The sequence below is a fragment of the Micrasema longulum genome, unplaced genomic scaffold, assembly GCF_059751315.1.
Source record: "Micrasema longulum isolate JH-2025_06_02 unplaced genomic scaffold, ASM5975131v1 h1tg002629l, whole genome shotgun sequence".
Classification (NCBI taxonomy): domain Eukaryota; kingdom Metazoa; phylum Arthropoda; class Insecta; order Trichoptera; family Brachycentridae; genus Micrasema; species Micrasema longulum.
Window position 1 is genome coordinate 916 of NW_028279764.1, and position 19,241 is coordinate 20,156.

General features: G+C 36.0%; 2 protein-coding genes across 3 annotated transcripts in view; one reads left to right on the forward strand and one right to left on the reverse strand.

The window, feature by feature from the left end:
• The first annotated feature begins 740 nt into the window (after positions 1–740).
• On the forward strand, positions 741–4,136 carry LOC148271831 (uncharacterized). The gene is made up of 2 exons (XM_088240876.1): positions 741–1,049; positions 2,896–4,136. The coding sequence occupies exons 1-2, from the start codon at positions 764–766 to the stop codon at positions 3,099–3,101; spliced, it is 492 nt and encodes a 163-aa protein (XP_088097002.1). The 5' UTR covers positions 741–763; the 3' UTR covers positions 3,102–4,136.
• A 4,310-nt stretch (positions 4,137–8,446) lies between these two features.
• Positions 8,447–19,241, reverse strand: part of LOC148271832 (mediator of RNA polymerase II transcription subunit 28-like) — a 40,347-nt gene continuing 29,552 nt past the window's right edge. For both annotated transcript variants that reach the window (XM_088240874.1, XM_088240875.1), the window contains 3 exons: positions 12,802–12,889; positions 10,419–10,502; positions 8,447–10,127 (listed from right to left, as the gene is read on the reverse strand). In XM_088240874.1, coding sequence (XP_088097000.1) covers positions 10,471–10,502; positions 12,802–12,889 — 120 coding nt within the window. In that variant the 3' untranslated portion in view covers positions 8,447–10,127; positions 10,419–10,470. The remainder of the gene's footprint in view (positions 10,128–10,418; positions 10,503–12,801; positions 12,890–19,241) is intronic.

The following is a 19,241-nucleotide window of genomic DNA, read 5'->3' on the forward strand; positions in this document are numbered from 1 at the left end:
AAAAAGGAGGCAAAAAAATTAGAGCGGTGAATATTTATTTATTTATTATTTACATACATTTTAGTTATTTTTAAAACATTTTTGAATTTTTTTTTTTAAAGGACTCACCAAGCCAATGAATATGGCTTGTCCGTAAAGATCCTTTACAATTTATAATATGATAGTCCTACATAGCTGTATAATAATATTTACTACTAACTTAAAAATAAGGAGCGAAAAAAGTACATGTAATTTATGCTTTCAAAAAAATATTTAGAAAGATGTAAAAAAAAGCAAAAAATAAGTGAATGATAACGCAATTTTAAGATAATAAATAAATACAGAACCGGAGTACCAAAATTTAAAACAGAAGTGTGTACATATTTAATAGGCACAAAGCATTTTATTAAAAACATTATTTATTGATACATCCATATATATATCTTAATCTATATCTAAGTCAATATCTATATCACATCCTCATCCATATCCATACATAGATATACCCGTACATGCACACATACATATCCATTCATGCATATATACACATACATACATATGAACATACATATACACACATAAACATCCATGATAATATTACTTGGTTATAAATTCTATTTTATATAAATCTATATTTGATTTGGGTATTGAAAGGGTTCTCTCGTTACTAGGACGAAGAGAAGAGCCCATGCTGTGATAGAGGTTGGAACAGGCGAAGTGAGATTATTAAAAATATTGTGAAGAAGTGAAATAATTCTGGTTGTATTTTTTTCTTTATAGCAATATGGCCAGGTTCCCGTTCGTCATAATTATGGCGGTGCTCATATCGGCGGCCCGCCCGAACGCTATCCCGGGAAAATCAAATGATTCAGATGCCATTTTAGAGAATTCAATTCCGAAGGAAGTGGACATTGAGGTACTCCTTCCGAAAGATGTCGGCGAAGAAAAATCTACGGAGAAGCAAGCGCTCCACGCGACTACAGAGCGCGTGACTGTCAAATCCATGGACACAAAATTCCCTACAGAGGAGGCCGCAAGTGAAAAACCTAGCAAGTTTTTCTTCGGACAAGGTATTTTACCCTCCACATATCAGAAAACCGTTTCAACGACCGTGGGGTCTTCCTATCGCTTTCGCTTATCATAAAAAAAAATCCGAGTGTATTTAAAAAATTCAATTTCGTTATCGTAATTTTAAATCTACGGCTTTCATTGCCCCTTTCACTGTAAGATTGGCAAATGATTATAGATTAAGATTTTATGTCTGATTATTGTAATTATTATATACGATATTACCTATTTGCCGTTCGATGCGAGCAACAAAAATGGACTGAGGCAAAAACGGGCGTGCGAGATTCAAATCAACTGAGGCCCGAAGGGCCGATAAAACACGGCCCGAAGGGCAGAATTGCTAGTAAAAAAAATCATTGATGCCGTAAGTGCCACCTTATAAAAAGCTATTTTGAACCTTTTGACACAATTCAACACGGAATATTAGAAAAATTAGACTTCCATTTAGGAAAAAGGCAAAGTCACAAAATTCAATTTTATTTAAAGCAATTAAAAAGTATTACGAAATGGAAAAAAATATTTATAAAGAAAAAAACATATCAAAATTTAAAATAATGGTCAAGACATATGTGATAAACAATTTATAAATTAAATATATTTTCAATGTTATTATTAGAACACACATAACAATATGTATGATATGTGTGCCCTACTTTAAGATTTAAATAAATAAATAAATATGAATAATTTTCGCCACCGGTGACATCAACGTTCGCGCAAGAAGAAAACCCATTTTTTGCAGAAAAGGGAACGGTTTTCTTTTTTTTTATTTTATTTATTGGGGATATCAACAGTAATACATGTAATACAAATATAACAAATAACATATACAGAGAATAAAACCAATGACAGATATCCACAGAAATACATTAAATACACGTACAATACATACTAGTGTGTTTGTGTGAGTGTAAGTGAGTGAGAAGGTGGGTGTGTGGGTGTTATATTGGAAAAATTATTATTTTTAATCTTTATTTCTTATATTTTTATTTTTATATTGGAGTTGCATTATTTTTTCCTTGCTTATGATGTAAAAGGTTTATATTTAATTCAATGGGATAGTTATTTATCATTAATATATTTAAAGCATTAACATAGTGGTCAACATTTTGCTAAATGTTATGAAATATGTGTATAAAACCCTTTGCTGACTTTTCTATGCCTACCGGTTTCGAGACAGACCCGTCTCTTCCTTAGGAAACTAATTAAACGAACATGCAAAACCCACTTTACACCTTCAACAAATTTAAATAATCGCATTGTCCTCGTGAAATGCAATGAACAGTTTTGGAGCTATGAAAGATGAGTGGGTTTGCCCGAGTCTGGATTTACAATAAGAGATTTCAAGTAAACGATTCAATCTTTATCTAGATCTATTAAAATTTTAGGAAATAAATGTTGTGTGATCAAATATAAATGTGATCAAAGTATTTTTTTTTAATTCACCTAATACTCACGTGATTTTTGTGTTCCCAAAAACCGCACGTAAATGTAGATTTAGATATTATTTGATAAGAAAAATAAAAACATTAAAATATCCTGCCATCTAGCGGCCGATTTGTGAAAATTTTATCCAATATATGAGCAAAAATTACATACTTTCAACTCACTTACGAAACTTTTTACTTTGGAAATACATGTACTTTGAAAAAAATTCACCAGCGAGCAAAATAAGCCCGTACAGGACAGACGCAATCAATAATTTCTAGAGTAATAATACAAAAATTATATATATATATGTATGTACTGAAATCTAGCAATAGCATTGCCGGGTTCAGTCATATATATAACACTGAAAAATAAATAAATTGTTACACATATGCAAATGAACATTTCGTGACTTTTCAGGGAACAAATGCAAGGAAGTTGTCAGCAAAGACCAGAATGGCAAGGTGATATTTTCATGGCTGAACAAAGATTGCGAACTGAAGCCGATAGAACCGGAGAAGCCACTTTTCAACAGCGGATTCGGGAGCCTCCCGATTCCGACCATACCCCCGCGTCTTCCTCTCGACTTGGTCACGAACCTGCCTCCGCTGACGCCGGTGAATTGAGGCCGACAGGAGACGAGTATAACGACAGGTCACGAGCCGCGTGAAAGCCAAGACTTCGATGTTCAAGAAAGATCTTGTAATTTTATACGAACATTTAAACATACCGTAAAACGGGGTTAAATTGCATCACTTTTTAATAACTTTTCAACTATAATGATTTTTTTCATCGAGGAGATGAGTAGTGTTTTTGACAATAAATGTCATGGTTATATAATATATTTCCTTTACTTTTTTGTGGTTATAAGTATATTTTGTAGTTTCATATACAAGCTATAATTTTTTGAAAAATGATGCAAAGTAAGCCCTAGGGCGGGGTGACATTGCATCACTTTTTTTTTCCTTCAGTATCTTAATAGATTCCACATGGACATGGAAATATTAATATTAATATGTTTTGGTAAATTTAGTAAGAAATACTGGTATTATCAAATACATGACAAAATTCAACATACGAAACCACTTTACTCACCTTAGAATGATACACACTGTTGAAGATGTGATAAGAATTACCTATAGAAATTATTCATAAAAACTGCACAACCAACCCAAACCGCTAATCGCTCAGTACTAAAGTACCATATTGAATGGAAAATAACCTTAGGTAAGAGTGAAAAGTGACATCCATTGAATATTTGGAGAAAAAATGAGTTATTGTTAGTAGCAATGACAACAGGTGTCTCTAAAAACTTTTTTTTTTGATGCAATGTTACCCTTGATGGTGCAATTTAACCCCGTTTTACGGTATTCAAAAATATACCGCCGGAATACTGTCAAAACTTTTGAGTATTAATTTTACATAGAAAAAAGTGTTCCGAATTTTTGGTTTGGTTTTTAGTTTAACAACAAACGTGAAATGAACGGTTTCAGTTGGCGCTCGCAATTTTTAAATCCAAGTAGAGATATCAGCATATAACCTTTCCAACGCTTCTAATGTGACCACGGTGTAAAAATAAAAATATATTAGGTTACGGAAAAAATAATTTCGTATTGTTCGCTTTATTTCAATGTTTTATAAAAAGTGTTACAATCATCCGATTTATTTCTTTTATTTTCATAACATAAATGGAAAATCTGCTGTGACCGACGCGGCGGATCACTGGCTTCCGTAGCAATCGCGCCAGTCACAAGAACTGTATACTGCAGGGGCTGGTGTCAACGCAGGGTGGCCGGGCGTAGGCAGGCCGCGGCCGACGAACGATAAGCCCCGGGGGAGGTATCGCTGACTAGAGATCCCCCGAGTGAGTAGCACCGGCGGCTGCAATCCTGAAGCAGGCGACTAGGCTCCAAAATCCGATCCAGAGAGTATCCGAGTTCCGAGTCCAGGGGGTAGCGGCGGTCGAATATTCCAAGTGGCGGCGAGGTCCGTCGAAGCGAAGCAGGGAGACGAAGTGGAGAGTAAAATCCTTTAGTGGTGTTGACGAATGACTGATTTATTATTTCCCCGGCGGGCCTATATATACGACATATTTCGCCGTGCGGCAGCGCTACTAGGTTGGCCAATCACGCGGCGAGATAGCGAGCGCATTCGCCCACTCTATTGGTCTCTCTCGCGCCACGTATTAGAACGCCCCCCTTCCGTCAGCCGGCCGCAGTTCCTTGCCGACCACCGCGCGGCGATCAACATTCGAACAGAAATATGAACAAATTTATCTCAATCAAAAGTACACAGGCAGTCGATAGTATTTTATTAAATAATTTATATTCTATAAATGCTTCAGTATGGCGATGACCACCCCGAAAGCGACAAATGCTGGTCTTTATTTGGGAGATAGCACCTCGCATACACATACTGAAGTCCCTATGTTAAAAATATATCGCAAGGCCCCAGGAAGGGCCGCTAAGTCAACATATGCGGCGTTACAAACAGACTTCATGCCTTAATATTAAAATTGATAAGTAAAACAAATACTTAGTTTAAATGTTTTTTTATTAAAAATATAATTAATATACAATTACACACCATTCAAAAATAGTAGCCATAATTTACTTAACAACTTTTAGATAAAAAGAAAATTCTAGAACACATCGAAAACATCAAAGCTGTACTGACAGAATGCATTAAGTCAACAGTCTTTAAATATTTCAAATATTCTAAAATAAAGGTGCAAGATGTTGATTTCAAATTTGATGATTAAGATTACTCTTTCTGGTGTAAAAACGAATTCGCACGCGGATGCGGGGCGAGAAATAGCGGAGTGGACTGTATAAATAAGTGAGTATTCTCAATATGCGGTATGCAGTGTCAATCGGTCACAACCCCAACAAATGAGATGGATTAGGAATGGATGCCACTGACCTAATCTTTGTTCTTGATGGAATCGCTGTGGTCTGACTGGTCAGTTGCGAGCGGCACCAACACGAGAGCAGGCCCTCGATCTGGAGCTCGACACCGGCGGTCGGCGGAAACAAATAAACGCGCGATGTACGACACTGGGTCTTAATGTGGCGGGTGATTAAAGGATACCGAGGCGGGAAGCGAACAGTGGTTGTGGGTACAAAGGATGTAGAAGTTGTGACAATATTTGACCCATGCATACCCACATAATTCGCAACCACTTATAAAAAATTAATATAAAAGAAAATTGCTGAAAGATTATGAAAGCTTTTAAAGCGATTATCTTGGAACTTGTTTTAACCCTCCCTCCCCGGTGATGTGTGGGTAGTACACATTGCGTCTAATAACTATAATATCTTTATAAATATAATAAATATTGGGTTTAGATTTTCAGTATTCCTCCATTACACATTTACATATCGATTGAAATAATTTGTTAATTAAAAATAATAACTTATTAGGCACAAAAAAAGCATTTTATCGGAAATCGTGGATAAATTACAAATATCATCAAATGTATACTCTCAGTCAGTCACGTAGTCCAGTACTATATAGCTACTCAGTAGCTCTCGGGAAGTTGGCGCGGGTGCACGTTTCGCCCGAGTCGTTAGTGATACCCAATATTTTTTTCATGATTTTAGCAGTTAGATTTGACATATAATAATCTTTTAATTGAATTATGGTTAATTAAAACCATTCCCTATAAGTATTCCATTTTTCCCTTTTTAAATCTCTTATTTTTTTCATGTGTAGTGACTACACAGCACCGTAACGCGCGGGTGTTTTTAGGACAGTAAGGGAAAGGTCAATGTTTTGCAGTGGCGGATGGTGATTTTATTTAAAGGTAAGCTATAAAAAATATTATATATTTGTACAAACATAGGAGGTACATAATATAATGTAAGTAATATAAACTATAAATTGATATTTTTCTGTGGTTCTGTGTGATACAACAACTCTCATCCATGAAATCAACTCAAACGATCTAACTTCATGATATATTATATTATTTGGATATATTATCCATTACTTTAATATATAATTCATTAACAAATAAATAAAAAATACCACTATGAATTCAGTCGATATTAGGTGTTCAATTGAAATGTCAATTGGCCGAATGGTTCTAGTAATTAATAGTGCTAAAAACGGCTGCGTGGAGTGCTATATGTCCTGCATGAGTTTGCTAACTCATGGGAATACAATTGTGTTTTTGTACATTTTTGTATTTTGAAATTTAAAAAAAAAATATGACGCATGACAGTAATTATGGTCTTATGTCAAAAGTACCATCTCAAAGAAAAATAGTCCTTAAGAAACAATGTTTGGAATACTGTTTTTCAAATCAAGAATCTTCAAATAATTTGTGTAATCTGCAGGTTTAATCTAGGAAAAAAAACGCGCACTGGGGTTAGTAAATTAAAAATATAGTATACTTATTTGTATGAAAAAATAAGCTGGAATAATCGGCTAGTTTCTTAGCTCACCGCAGGCGCTGGGCGCGCTTTATTAGAATTTATATTTATATTAGAATAAAAACTCTAAGGGTGAAAATGATTTCAAATAAATGGTTATTATTTATGGTTAGTCAAATATAATGGTAAGCTGTGCATAATCGCTTCTATACACGGTTCGCCCCTGATGTCTTGATGCATTCTGTCAGTACAGCCTCAATTTTATGTTCCACAATCCCCGTACCGATTAAAAAATATGTACAAATATTTCAGATAAGCCCTTAAATAAACAGTCAGGACAAAGCCAAAATTACAATAGTATAAAGTTTGCGAGCAGCCAGGAGCCATACGAGCCCTAGCGTCATTTTGCAGTGTTCAAATGCGATCTCTGTGTGGTAATGTACAGCTGAGACAAGCATTTCTGTATTACAAAACTAAGACAAAAATATATTTTTAAATTTATTTTTCAGAGTTATGATTTTTTAAAGTTTTGTATCTCTGAAATTACACTGCATGTGGCGTCTCAAGTTTTTTTCCGCTTCTTCTGGGTCAGTTGAGTAAACCGGAAAACGTTCGCAGCTCTCATATCATCGGTCGATTCATACAAACCAGCGACATCGTTCTGTTTCTTCTCCTTTTCCACATCCGCTCCTAAGTGGAGCACGTGGACATCACCAGTTGCCTCCGGGAGACCCTACCGCCAGCCAGCATTTTTGCCTCTTCCCACGTCAATCCAGCGCCCCTTAATTCCGCCGAATAAAGTCTAAAGATCGTCATCGACGGCCTTCCGGGTCGGCGTGAGCCCGCAGGTTTAAAGAAGAGGCAACTCGGGTTTGGGTTCTCCCGAGGCATGCGCAGCGCGCGCCCGAGCCAGGTCCACCGCCGCATCCTCGAGACGCTCGTTATAGGAGGCTGCTGCGCCCGTTCTCGGACTTTAATGTTATTTATAAAATCGAACCACCTTATACTTAATATTCTTCTCAAGCACTTTCTCTCAAAACTCGAGAAGTTTGGTGATTTGAGCTTTGGCAAGGTGCCAGATTCGCACCCATATAGGAGTACTGGCATTATACGAGAGTTGAATAATCGGCATTTCGTTTGCGACGTCGTTAGAAGTGGTTAATTTTTTTTGTACATTTTCAAGAAACTTGGCGGAGCCATTCAACGCTCTGATTTGTACGACGCGTAAGAAAACATTTTTGTATCCAATTTCCCGTAGGGCTAAAGTTCCTCATTTTGAAATGCCAAGTGTTGAGATCTGGACTCTTTTGGTGTAAGTCTTTATAGATTTAAAAAATCACTAAGATAGACAGGATCTTGTCTTGAGGTAGTAATTTTTATTTAATTTATTTGATTAGTACCTGTGTATATTATAAGAAATTGTATTTACCATTGTTAGAATGGACTGCATAAGTCCGTTAATAAATAAATAAATACAGCTATTTAATATAAATATATAATAAAAAACTGAATGGAACATTCCATTTTTAGATCTAAATTAGTGGAAACAGAGGGAAAACATTTTCAAGAAAGGAAATTTGGACAAACTCAAAACATTGCTTAAAACTGTTGTAATAAATTGTGAGTCAGTTATTTTATTTACAAAATATAATTTGTCGATCAACCTGTATGTTTTAATGCGCAGGTTTGTCGAATCAAACGTATGTTACAGTGAATATTTTTCTTAAAACAATTTAAATTTTATATATTACGATTGGTTAGTTTCATTTACCGTATAATATTACGCACGCGTGTTTAAAACTATGGAAGAGGAGTGAGAAATGTGTACATACGAGTGGGACTGACTCGAGTGTATGTCATTTATGGGTGTGACTCGAGTGCATGTGTGTCTGCGGCGGGAGTGACTCGAGTGTATGTTTCCTGTGGGAGTGACTCGAGTGTATGTTTCCTGCAGGAGTGACTCGAGTGTATGTTTCCTGTGGGAATTTATTTATTTTATTTGACAATTGTAGTCTGCATTAATTTACGGGCCGTTTAACCCATTACGAAAAGCAGACTGTAAACATAAGTTAGAAGTTAAGGCATAGAAAGCAGATAGCAGCTAAACCGCCGATATGTACAGAAAAATAGATCCATATTATCCGCAGAAGCCGTATGCAGCAAGCGAATCGCCCTGTTGATGGGTGAATTCTGACTTGCATTAGTGTGCGTGCTTCTGGGTGTGTAAAACAGTGCGTGAGATCTCGCTCTAGTATAATTATCGGGAACATACAAACTGATCTCTTTCAGTATATTCGGATTATTTATACTTCCAGAAATCAGCTTGTAGAAATGTTTCCCGAAAAGGGTGTTGTAATCCAGCGTCTTCGCTAGGAATGACGCTGAATACAAGAATGGGTTATTATTATTTTCTTTATGATGGAAGTATCACAAAAATTGCTTTTGCACCTTTTCTATTTCGAGGATGCGGTTTGATTTAGAAGGGTACCAAATTATGGAACAGTATTCTGTGAAATGACTCGAGCGAATAACTGCCGTGAAAGTGAAATAGATCAATCGAGACAGTTTGTGATCTAGTGGTAATGTTGACATAAATATTTACTGTCTGGAAGTGACTCAAGTGCACGTCTGCTATGGGAGTGACTCGGGTGTATAAGTATGTCAGCTGTGGGTGTGACTCGAGTTTATATATGTCAGCTGTGGGTGTGACTCGAGTTTACGTATGTCAGCTGTGGGTGTGACTCGAGTTTATGTGTGTCTGCTGCAGGTGTGACTGATGCAGATGTATATCTCACTGACGTATAATAAACAGACATATTATTCCCTTACTAGCTGCTTTATATTTCTATATTATTTCGTCGCCACAGCTACGACACTGCTGTCTGTGTAAAAATCATCAACTAATTAAATTATGTTGGTATGTTAAATTAAAGCATTTTATCATCACAAACGGCGCCAATTTTTTGCCTAGGGTCGGGTCTGACCATGGCAAAAGTCCGTTTGAGAATGAAGGCGATTACCCACAAAGTGAGATGCCATCTATTATGCGCAACGTGTCTATTTTACTATACGTCATTGGCATACCGGATGGAGGGAGTGAGACAGCCGTGCCGGATGAGACAAACGCGCGTCTGGAAGGAGACGGGGGTGAGGCTTGGGAGGGAACGGGAACAGCTGTGGAGGGAGGGGTGGTGGTGTGAGAGAGAGACGGAGGGAGGGGTCTCTATTAGGGAGGCGACATACTGCTGCCGCTGTAATCGGGGGATGCTCCACGACCTGCAAGAAAAATAATATTTTGTAAAATCCAAAACGGGCAGAAAGAAGAATACATTTTTCAACTTGTGAAATAGAACCAGAGTTTTGTGTATGTCCTGATGAATGTTGGGTGTGTCCAATTTAGTGCCTTGCGTTCGCACAGACAATGCGGCGGCGTGCAGCGGTGGGGGTAATCCATTGTCCGGCGGAGATAGCTTACCTATCTATCTCTGGACAATGGGCCAAACGCTGTGACCGGACAACATTGTACTGTCCTCGGGTAGACGCTACACTGAGATATGGGAAGCTTACCTCGTCCCCTGCCTCTGCCGCGGCCGCGCCCCCTGCCCCTCCCTCTCCCCCGTCACCTCCGCCCGTCGCCCATCCCCACCAAGTCTGCCAACACAAAACAAACACATTGAAACACGGGGAAAATGTATGCGAGATGTGCGCGAGAGTCCGGGTCTTGAGGGCCACTGGCACAGTTTAAACTATGGCCAGTCGGCGTAATCTATAAGTGTAAAAGCGCCACAAAAAATTAAACCAATCTTAAACCTAGAGTATTTATTTATTTTATTTGTTTATTTAATTATAAATTTAATTTAATAATAAAAATAATGTGACGTCACTGGGGTGCCGAGGACACTTAACAATAAACTTTTTTTTAAAAATATTTTTACATTTGTGAATAAACAAAGAAGACTAACTTAATAAACAGAGATAATTAACAAAATGTTCAGACAGTTTTAAACACTACGTAAATACGTTAATAATTCATATATGTGCATCTTTATTTTTTATATTACAAAATGCACAATGAAAGAAATATTGGTTTAGGCGAATGAGACAATCCATTTTGCTTCTACCCAGTTCCACTTTCCATTTTTTATAGCCTTTTTGAACATTTTCTGGTTACTAATTGTTTTAATAGATAGTGGAAGTAGGTTATAGATTTGAATTGAATAATACTCAAAATCCCTTTGTCCAAAAGTGGTATTAGTTTGTATTTAAGTTGTCTTTGTAAAAATTGTAAAAACTGTCATAATTGGGGATTATTCATATTTACCTATGATTCATAAAAAGTATTTTGTTGGTGTTTTATTTATTGAATAAAAAAAAAACTGTTTTAAATGATTTTATGTAGGTACATAACCTTAAAAACACGAAAATATTTTTTTAAATTTGAATACAATGATTTTTTCACTAAATATTGGGTAATTTTATTTATACAGTATCACTTTTTTTAGTATGGCACCACAGAATTTAAACTGTCATTTATATCGCGGCAAAACTGTTTCACACTTTTATGATAACTGTTTAAACTATCTTCTTTCCAAATTATGTTTACAACTTCAAATAATATTTCTATTGCCAAATTTTTAAACTTTCTGCATCGTAATTTATTGATGTAAAGACTTTATTCTTCCTAAACATGCGTCAACTGCATGTCACAATTGGGTTAAATTTAAAAATTAGACACTTAAACGAAGTGGTCAATTACACTGAACCTACTTTGAACTTAGTTTGAGACAACAATTTACACGTTTTTTATATTTACCTTGATTTTATTCGTCATTTTGGGCAAACGCGGCGGTGCGCGGCTCGGCGTCTTTTGACGGATCGAATGAGTTTTGAAAAATTTTCAACGTAAAACCGGGGTTACGAAAAACGTTAATCGGGGGGATATTTGAATGAGAATGTATGGGAAAATGGGGCCTAAACATTTCGGCGTAAAAAGCGGGAACATAAAAACGAGGTTTTAGTGTAAATATTTATATGAATAAATAAATTAAGTGGTTAATTTAATATATTGGCATTGCGCCTGTAATACAACGAGAGCTGTATAATATTTGGAGCAGAAATAAAAGGAAAAGTGCACTAATCTTAACCCCGAATAACACACAAATGATTTCTTAAAAAAACATTTTGAGTAAAAAAGTACCGCGTTATTTTCGGGCGAATATGGTCTGTTAAATAATATAAATATTTTTTTAATAATAAAGATAATTCAAATTTTGCCAATCATTTAATAGAAAATAAACATTCCTTTGAATTAAAAAATAATGTAAACATAATTCATATTGCACCTAAAGGCCATAAACTTGACAAATTAGAAATTCTCGAAATTAATAGATTAAAAAAAAACCCGACGCAGAATTACTTAATGAACAGATAACACATGTGCATTCTCCATTACTTTACCCGTTGTAATATAATTTTACTAACGACTTTTTACCCTTTGTTTTTCAGAAATCATTATTTACAAAACCACACTCACGAAGGATGGGACGCTAAAAATAAAATAAAATACTTCAACTCATTAAAATAGCGTTATATCAACTCATTAGTTAACCCAAAGAAAATTTTTCGATAATGATCCTTAAGATAAAAATAACTTTATTTAATTTACTTACATATAACTTTGAATTATCTATCCTTACCTCTGTTTTGTATAAATACATTTAACTCTTTAATAAAGATACCAGTCTCGAAGATGTCGCGAAAGCGATGAAACCGGTCATTGGATATTACAAATTTGTGGATTAAAGTATCACTCGTGTTTTATTTATAGAATAAATTACAATGAACTTCCATCAAGAATTTTCACTTACATTTTAAATGTTTTAAATAATATTTTATAAATTGTTCAGAAAATATACGATACGAAATTATTAAGTGTGTTTTTTTTTCCTACCTATATTGGTTGTGGTCTTCTCGAGGTAGGCGAGGGGCCCCTGCAGGGCTCCGGCCTGTTGGAAAGGCCCTCCCGGCATGAATGACATCTGCGAAACAACATAAGATCTAATAAATAAATTAATAGATCCAGTCAAAGATTGAATAGTTCACTTGAAATCCCTTATTGTAAATCCAGACTCGAGCAAAGACACTCATTTTTTCACAGCTCCAAAACTGTTCGATGCATTTCATTAAGACAATATGAACGAGATTAATTATTTGAATTTGTTTTGAATAAATTTTTGTTGAAATTATTGATTAAAAAATCAGATTTAAATACATTTTTTTAAAATGAAAAGCATATACTTTAATTATAATTATCTCATTTTATTGACAAAAAATTGTGTTCATTAGAACTTTTTTATTTATTTTTAATCTATCGTATTCTTCCGGTAGCCTTTATTTAAATTTAAAACAAAATGTATACCCACACAGGTGATGCCTTTGTGGGATTTTTTTTTTGTTTTTATCTAATAGTTTTTTTTTGTATTTCTAACTTATGCATACCTATTGTAAAAATAAGTGGTAAAAACAAACTTGTTTTATATTTATTTTATTATTAAGTTAATTCAAATCTTCCATATACGAGGGCGGATTGATAATGAAGCTACCTAGCGCTAGATGGCAGCGCAAACACAAAAAAAAATATTTTTTCCAAATTGCGATCTGTCAAACGGCAGCTGTTAAAATGTCACCCAAATTCATCGGTTAGTTTATTTGTTGTAGTCGTTTGAAGTAAACAACTTTTGTGTTTCTTGAAAAATGGAAAAAAGCGAATTTCGTGCAGTGATTGAACACTATTATTTTAAAGAGAAAATGGCGAAAGAGACAAAAGAAAGGCTTGAAAAACATTACGGTGAGTCTGCTCCATCAGATTACATGGTCAAATTTTGGATTGCTGAATTTAAACGCGGCCGAACAAGCACCGCAACAATACCATCAACAGGAAGGCCAAAAGAGGTGGTTACTGAAGAAAATATCAAGAAAATCCTCGATATAGTTATGAATGATCGCCGAGTGAAGTTGCGTGAGATTGTTGAAATGGTAAACATCTCATATGAACGTGTGTTCAATATTTTGCATGAACATTTGCATATGAAAAAGCTATCGGCAAGATGGGTGCCGAGTTTGCTCAGTGTCGAACAAAAACGAGTTCGAGAGACCACTTCACAGCAGTGTTTGAACATGATAAAGCGTAATCCGGTTGATTTTTGGGGTCGATTAATAATTGTCGATGAAACGTGGGTGCACCACTATACACCTGAAGCCAAAAATCAATCGAAGCAATGGGTGGAAGCTGGTGGAAGTGCTCCGAAGAAGGCAAAGGCAGTGAAATCGGCTGGCAAGGTTATGGCCACTGTATTTTGGGATGCACTCGGAGTATTGCTCATCGATTATATTGAAAAAGGATCCACAATCACAGGAAAGTATTATCGTGCATTATTGGATCAATTGAATGATGCAATCAAGGAAAAACGACCACATTTATTTATTTATTTAAATCTTAAAATAGGGCACACATATCATACATATTGTTATGTGTGTTCTAATAATAACATTACAAATATATTTAATTTACAAATTGTTTATCACATATGTCTTGACCATTATTTTAAATTTTGATATGTTTTTTTCTTCATAAATATTTTTTTTCATTTCGTAATACTTTTTAATTGCTTTAAATAAAATTGAATTTTGTGACTTTGCCTTTTTCCTAAATGGAAGTCTAATTTTGTTCTTTTCTCTAGTATTGTGATTGTGTTTGCATTTAAAGAAGAAAAAAGTGCTCTTTCTTCGAGACAACGCACCGGTTCACACAGCATTAGATACAGTGCTAAAATTACGTAAAATACACTTCCAATTGGTTGATCATCCACTTTATAGTCCAGATTTAGCTCCTAGTGACCTTTTCCTGTTTCCAAACTTGAAAAAATGGCTCGCAGGAAAAAGATTCAGCTCAAACGAAGAAGTGATTACCGAAACTAACGCGTATTTTGAGAGGTTCCCGAAATCGTATTATTCAGATGGTATAAACAAGTTGGAATATCGTCTTACTAAGTGTGTCGAAGTAAAAGGAGACTATGTTCAGAAATAAATGGTTTTTGAAAAAAAAAGTTTTTTTCCTACTTACGGAGCTTCATTTTCAATCCACCTTTGTATGTATATCATTTTGCAAAAAAAAAATTATCAATCGATAGATCTCCTATAGAAAAATCGATTTTTGTCAAAGAACACATTTTGGTGTTTTGTATAAACATTTTGGCTTTGTGAAGACGGTCCTCAATAGGAAATTATCACGATTTTTTTTGTTTTACAATTTCAAATTAATGAGGGTCTATGAAATACTGTAGAGTAAAAATAAAAAATAATTCCACTCATTCATCATTATCATTCCCTTTCCGCACCCAATGCATAGGGCACTGCACTGATACACCAATCGCAGCGTGTCTTGATCAGCGTTTTTGTCGCATGAACGTAAGATGAACAGTCCTACCTAACAGTCCAACGCACTCTGGTGAGAAAACACCCTTTTGAATAGATAAACCACATCAACCATGTCGGAAATCGAACCCGAGACCTCTTGCGCGGTAGGCCAATGCGCTGACAAAATTCGGCATTCTTAACCGCCCGATATTCAAACATTCTGACTAGACTAGACTGCATTCTCCGGTGGATTCAATAGTTCCTCAAACTTTTCATCGTGCATTATTGATCGTATTTGTGGACACAAACATTACTTCTTTAACATATTACAACAGAGATGAAGAACATTTAAGATAAGGTAATACAGAAGTCAAGGCATCTACAGGGCTTATGACCTGTAGATGGCTGGTTTAAGTGGCCACTTTACACACTGTGTAACATTCACCATTCTGCCCATATTTGAACATCTATATTCCTTCAATTCTTTCATCTGTTGATGTTTGTGAAGTTAAAGAGCTGAACCCTTTATTTATGCGGGTGAGATTCATCTGATTGAATTATTTCACCTACATACTAGGCAACGCCTGAAAATGTTATTTTTTTAATTTCTATACTTCTTCATGGAATCTCACCTGCATAAATAAAGGGTTCAGCTCTTTAACTTCACAAACATCAACAGATGACAGAATTGAAGGAATATAAATGTTAAAATATGGGCAGAATGGTGAATGTTACACAGTGTGTAAAGTGGCCACTAAAACCAGCCATTGACAGGTCATAAGCCCTGTAGATGCCTAGACTTCTGTATTGCCTTATCTTAAATGTTCTTTATCTCTGTTGTAATATGTTACTATAAACAGCTCCCCAGGGAGTTGCATCCAGTCCTTGTCTACAAAAATGTGGACAAACTCAAAATATTGTTGATTACTTCTTTAATTTGTGCATCACTAATTTTAGGAAGCTTCTGTTTAAGGCACATGAAGCCGGGAGTATTGTCCGTGGCTCCGACGGAATTCTCTGGGTGATGGAGAATTTCCAAACTCACATTTGAAACCTCTTTTGAGACCTTTTACAAGTGGCATAAAAAATATTTTTAAATTTATGATTTTGAATTCAAGCAAAAACCGTCTACGCCTCTAATTCGTCACGATTCGATTAGATTTTGAACTTTGGTTGCGATAATTTAAATTTAAATAGAACATCGTCACGAATCTTGACGTCACAATTATCAGTTTTAGGGACATTTTTTCAAATTACTACTTATACTACAACCGCTACCATCACGCCATTTCTCCGTAGGGGTAGGCAGAGAGGATGGACCGCCACAAACGTCTATCCTGGCATACATTTCTAGTTTCTTCCGCATTCATACATCTTGTCATGCATGCCCTTCGGTTCTGCCGGCTTTTCACATGACCAAAATTAAGATTTTTGTTTACCTGATCATGCCACGTCTTCCTCGGTCGTCCTCGTCCCACGTTACCGTCCATTCTTGCCATGTATACCTGTTTTAGAATTATTTCGTCATCCATTCGTTCTAAAACGACCAATCCATCCCAGAGACCCTTTCTTAATCTTAACAAATATACTCGACTCAGATTTACACTGACTGATTTCGTCATTTGTAACCCTGCCAGACATCGATTTTCCACACATTCAGTTTGTTACAATGTGTTATTTTTTTATTGAATTAAAAAAAAAATACATGTACAAATAATTTTATCTAGGTACTTGACCTTAAAAACACGAAAATGGAAATATGAATTTGCGTAAAATGCATAAAACGATTTTTTCCCTAAATATTGGGAAATTTTAATTATATGGTATCACTTTTTTTAGTATGGCACCACAAAATTTCAACTGTCATTTACATCGCGGCAAAAATGTTTCACACTTTTATGATAACGGTTTAAACTATCTCCTTTTCACATTGTGTTTATAACATCAAATAATATTTCTATTGCCATTTTTTAAAACTTTCTGCGTTGCAATTTATAGATGTAAATAAACATGCGGCAACTGTATGTCACTATTTAGTAAAATGACAAAATTAGACACTTAAACAAAACGGTCAATCACACTGCACCACTTTGAATTTAGTTTGAGACAATAATTTACACATTTTTTTATTTACCTCGATTCTATTCTCCATTCAAGCGGCGGCGAGCGGCTTGTCTTTTGACAGATCGAATGAGTTATGAAAAAAATTCGACGTAAAACCGGGGGTTATGAAAAACGTAAAAAACGTTGACTGTGGGAATATTTGAATGAGAATGTATGGAAAAAAGGACCTAAATATTTAGATGTAAAAAGCGGGAAAACATAAAACCAAGGAACGTAAAAACGAGGTTTTACTGTAGCTCTTTTATGCTAAAATTATGGCATAAAATTGCTTTATAGTTTATTTCAAAGCACTTAATTTGAATTTCTGTGTTAGTAGTAGGTACAAATTTTACCTATGTATGTATGTACCTAGTACTAAATGACTGCTTCCCTAATCAAAAACCTCACCGCACGCTCCTGTCTTCTACTTATTCGAGACATTCGTTGTTTACATTTATTATGCAGTCAGTAACCTCACTTCCGCTTTCAAATACCATCAATTGACTTACTTTCGTTCATCACCGATTCGCTCTCCAGGCATACATCATATGGGCCCGCCACACACTCGACGAGTGGCATGGGAAGTAGCGAGGAAAGGAGGCAGAGACGCAGTGTGGCAACATTACTCGTCATGCTCCTCGTCGTGCCCTCCGCTCCTTATTTTATCGGTTTTTGAGCGCGAGTCAAAGGACCGGCAATATGAGCGCGAGTGGCTGGCCACATAATCGCGCGGTCGCAGTACGCATCGAGCGCTCACACAAGACGTACGCGTCATTTTTGAATGGTGTATATTTCTTTGTATGACATTGATATAATAAGCTATACTAAAAATGCATAGCGCGCACGCTACCACGGTTTTATCGTTCATTGTATAGCAAAGACAAATGACAATGAATGAGGCGGCCTCCGTGGTGTAGTGGTCAAGACGCTTGACTCACGCACGGAAGGTTCCGGGTTCGATTCCCGGTGAGAACGCAAAAATTAAAATGTGATTTTTCTCAAGCCTGGGTGCTCTGTGATGTAATTAGGCCTCCTGGCCTGTTGTGGTGCAAAAAAAAAAAATGTAAAAAAAAAATACATTCGATGACAAGTGCGGAGCGTCGCGATTAGTTGCGCGAGTAGAGCAGTGTGTGAGCAGAGAGGGAACGTCGGGCGAGAGGGCGGCAGCGCGAGGAGCATAGTGATGAGCAGCGCAAGGAGCATGGTGTGGCGGGGCTGATACATTCTAGAGACTATTTGTCGCAAATCCTCCTTGCTGCTTGCTAACAGAACTGCATCATCAGCATGCAACAAGCAGCTTACTGAAAAATTTACCCATACATTCTATTTCTTCCATACAGTTGTCCATGTATAGATTAAACAACCACGGTGACATTACACATCCCTGTTTCACGCCTTTTGAGATCGCAAAGTTGCAACTGCATCCAGTTATTTTGAACCATTTGTAAAAAGTGATTTACAAAAAATATCAGTGCCAGACGGAACCTTGTTATTAACGGGTCGATATGTTAATCTTTGTTCCGAGTTAGAATTCAATGAATGACGCACATTATCAGTAACCAAACTTTAGAGGGTCGTGCTTAGTAAAACTTTACTGCGGAGGATATAAAAGAGGGTAATAAATCATCATCATCGTCATTCCCGTTGCTGCACCCAGCGGTGCGTAGGGCACCGCATTCCTCATCCGCCTCGACACAGAGAAAAGAAAAGAGACACAAAGGGTAACAAAAATACTGGGAAAATAAAATAAAATACAAATAAAAACAAATTATAAAGCGTTCTAAGAAATATATATTTAAAAGAAAGTCACAAAAGCAAATGAAGCGTTATTTACAAGACACAAAATAATAAGCAAGATACCCAAGCAAAATA

Bases quoted from the DNA above. Each gene is read 5' to 3' on its own strand.
- LOC148271831 (XM_088240876.1), top strand. From the start codon at position 764: ATGGCCAGGTTCCCGTTCGTCATAATTATGGCGGTGCTCATATCGGCG. The intron at 1,050-2,895 runs GTATTTTACCCT...GTGACTTTTCAG, and splicing joins CAAGTTTTTCTTCGGACAAG to GGAACAAATGCAAGGAAGTT.